The 3,806-nt window shown below is 34.0% G+C and overlaps 1 protein-coding gene across 1 annotated transcript in view; it reads left to right on the forward strand.

Annotated features, from left to right (window-relative positions):
* LOC148940957 (acylglycerol kinase, mitochondrial-like) overlaps positions 1-1,198 on the forward strand; it is a 33,414-nt gene extending 32,216 nt beyond the window's left edge. The window contains exon 8 of the mRNA XM_089104793.1: positions 1,002-1,198. Within this exon, the coding sequence (XP_088960919.1) occupies positions 1,002-1,097 (96 nt within the window). The 3' untranslated portion in view covers positions 1,098-1,198. The remainder of the gene's footprint in view (positions 1-1,001) is intronic.
* Positions 1,199-3,806: the final 2,608 nt, after the last annotated feature.

Below are 3,806 nucleotides of genomic sequence, written 5' to 3' on the forward strand. Positions count from 1 at the left end.
TTTTTATTTTGTATATTTTTAATTTAATGTTTTTAATTTCCTCTTGTCTGCAATCGTAACTTTTATGGTCTATGTGATAAAACAAAACGAAAATATAGGGAAACGGGTGTAATATTTCAAATAAGGCAGTGGAAAATAACAAAACGTCTTTTGTTCACTACTAATGATAAAAGTCCGGATTTTCCGGCTTCTGGAAGCCTTTTTCAACGGAAAAAAAGATTCAAGCTCACCTCATTGTCTTTAGTGGTTTGGTGAAAATTTCTTCACCGCTTATTATCTGTCTTGAGGTAAGAGATCTCCAGATTGTCTTCAAACTTCTTGATTGTCTTTAAACTAATCGAGAGACACATCCAAACGCTTGTCTTTCCCTTGTAAGGCACTCATGATAATCACGCAAGCACAAAGTAAGGACATGCCAAGTTTTGTTTTATCGCTCTGCAGAGCTTTCCGAGGGTTATGCAGTATGCTTCTCCATTGATAGTGGTTCCTCCGTTGCATTAAGTCGACCTAAAACACCATGTCTATTCCCAAACACATGATTCTGCGCTGGGAGAGAGGATGTTCAGCCTTCAAATTTTCAGGGGAGTGTTAATTTCTGTTCATTTCATTGTCATTTGTGCTCCATTCACATACTGGTTTTCTTTTTTACATAAGTAGCTTTGTTATGATACATTCAACAGACTATCTGCGACACCAGAGATTGTGACTGGGAAGAAAAATTCTTCTGTCGGTTTTAGACTGCCGCGCATCCTACTTGTCAGATCCGTAATTTTATTAGTACGCCATGTACGCCATAATTTTATCAGAATGTACGCCATAATTTTATCAATATAACTTCGAAATCAAATACAATATCAATAGAATGAATGAGATTGTTCCGTTTCTTTAAACAAATTTTTTCAAGTCGCTAATCCTTTCAGTTTTAATGATCTCTGGGTCTTCCTTTTCAATACTAAAGTAGTTCTTGCTCTCTTTTATTGACATTGTTTCTCTCTTTTTAGGAGCGGTGGTACTCAATCGACAATGACAACTACGAAGTAAAAAATATCAGAGTTACTCTTTTACCAGAAAAAATTAGATTATATTGTTATTCATAATGATTCAGCCTACAAATTATGTAGAATAAGATTTCTTATTGTGACTTTGCAAGATTGTTCTATTATACTGGAAGATAATTAAAACTAATTATATAAAGTTATTCTGTCATTTTATTGGCCAAAGAGCCTTGGAGCTAATAAGAGGGAAAACTAAAAAAAGCGACAGTAAACACCATCTAGGAAAACCCCAAGACTTTCTTTCCTTTTTAAAGGCTGTTATTTAACTTTGACTCTTAGAGTAATCGTGTATCGAGATTTGATACTAGTTCACAAGTTGTACAAGTCGGTCACAGTGGTGATTGGTTGTTTGAGGGAGAGGTTCTTGAAGAGAAGAGAAAGATCTATGGCGTCGGATTTTTTTTTTCCCCAAGAGAAGGATAGCGTTTTTCCTGTAAAAAAAACCATCTTCCGTGACTTATGAAAATCCTCTTTCCTTTCTAGAGGCTTTTGTTTAACTTTTGTCTCTTAAAGTCATTGTGTAAGGAGGATTAGATACTACTTTACAGGTTTAACGGTTTTGCTTGTCTCCAAAGAAGTCGGCCAGAGTGGCGTCTGGTTTTTGTAGGAGAGTTAGGCATGGTCTCTGGGTGAAATGTCACAAGAGATAAATAGTTTCCATGACGCATGGGTCCCTAATATAAGGGTGAAAATTGATTATAAATTTTAGCAAAGATTAAAAATATTGCAAATAATTTTATGATCCCAAATGCACTAAATAGTAAAATTCTGCTATCCAAAAGGTTATTATTATTTATTTTAAATAAGAATGAAAGCATGGTATGGTCATATCATAAATACCCGTCTTTGAATAGTTATAAAAGGTGTTGCGACTGCCCCGTGCCTCCATGTTCAGTTTTTTACAACTTTTGTTTTACCAGTTAGCAGATTTTTTTTTTTTTTGTTGCGCTTGGAGATAAAAGGATTTATTTTTTCGTCTTTGAACAGTTATAAAAAACCTGTCATGACAGCCTCATGCCTCCATTTATAGTCTTATACAATTTCATTCTTCCAATTAGCAGAAAAAAAACAACTTATTTTTCACATCTAATGCATTTAGAGAAAAAGGTCTTTTTTTTAATTAATTATTTTTTATAATTAATAACTGTGCACTTTATGTGACGCTGGTGTTGTTGGAAATTTTTGATTTTTTGTCCTCGTTCAGAAAGTGTTTCATCATCTAAACGAATCAGCCAAAAATGTTTACTAGCCTTCAGATTGATGTATTAATGAGATATTGCTTGGTCTTTCCTCGTTTGCTCTCCTTAGCTCTAAAGCTGGTAAACTATTAAAGTTTATTAATTACTACTTATTTCAGTAGTTGATACTTAATTGATTAATTACTAAATTCTAAATTAATTACTAAAGCGATTTGAATCTTTTACTCAGACTCTATCTAGTTTTGTTTGTGTTACGTCGAATCCAACTCCATAGCCCTGAAGCCAAGTTTTAAATCAAAACGTGTCTCCTATTTGCAGATTTGACCAATATACCAGTATGTCGATTCTACCACGCTTGCTGCCTTCCGTCTGCAAACTGACAATACGAAACCGGTAAAAAAAGTCTCAGCTGAAGCTGAACTTGCAGATTAGCGTGGCGGATTCGTAGAATCTGCCACACGGAGATATGCTTTTAGCATGTTTTTATTCCTGTAATGGTAGGTTCTGACACCATGGGATGCCAAGTAAATGGTGAGCCAAGTAAATGGCTCATCTTGTAATGGTAGTTTAGAGTGACGTATCTGTTGCTGCCATGCTACATTATCTCCGATGCTATCTACCACCAGATAACTTAAGTTTTTCTTAGCATTAAACACGGACACGCGGATACGGCCTTTTTTATGAGTAAAAGATGCTCCTGTTTCCTATGTTAGTTTTTTTTGGTAAAATTACTCTTTATTGATTGGTAAAATTACTTTGGTAAAATTACTATTTGGTAAAATTACTCTTTTTGGTACCTCTTTAAAATTACTAACAAACTAATTTTTCGTGTCGCAATACATTCATTTTCTGTTTTTAGATCAAACTAGTGGAAAATTAACAATAATCTATTAAAAAGGCCATGGTTAAATTTACAAAGCCAAGTTTTTTGAGAATTTATAAACGAAAGTTAGTTGCAAAGATTAAACTAAATGCACATCGTTGTATTTTTGTATAAGAATGAATAATCTAATAAATAAGTTCGCCAAGTCATACTTTTAGCCACCCTAGCCGAGTGGGTGGCACAATGGACTTGCAATCCTTGCAACTTGCAATGGACAATTAACAATGGGCATTTGAAGCCTGAACCTCGATTCAGTTGGGTCTGCCCTGCCACAAATAACAAGTCAAATTTCGTCGTTAGGCTTTATATAGAAAAAAATATATACTGAACTAACGTATCCTTGCAAATAATGCGAAATTACTGTGAAGCCAATTAAATAATCTATTTTTACCCAATTTACTAAAGGTGAAAAGTCAGTTCTAAAAACTGATGTTTGGGCCAAAGGAATAATTCTGAATATTCGTTGGCTAGTTTTTCTTGTTTTCTTTGCTTGCCTTTTATGTGCTTTTTGGAGTAAACTAGGCCATATCAATTTATTTTTTCATTTTCTGAAATATGTGATCTTGTAAGAATTTTATCACTTTTCTAATGGCCCCCTCGTTTGTAGATGGCGGAGGTAAAAAAAAAGAAAAAAACAAACAATAACTGCATTCATTCACTTTATTGAGA

The sequence above is a fragment of the Artemia sp. Qi Xiang Cuo genome, chromosome 19 (genome assembly GCF_049724085.1).
Source record: "Artemia sp. Qi Xiang Cuo chromosome 19, ASM4972408v1, whole genome shotgun sequence".
Lineage (NCBI taxonomy): Eukaryota > Metazoa > Arthropoda > Branchiopoda > Anostraca > Artemiidae > Artemia > Artemia sp. Qi Xiang Cuo.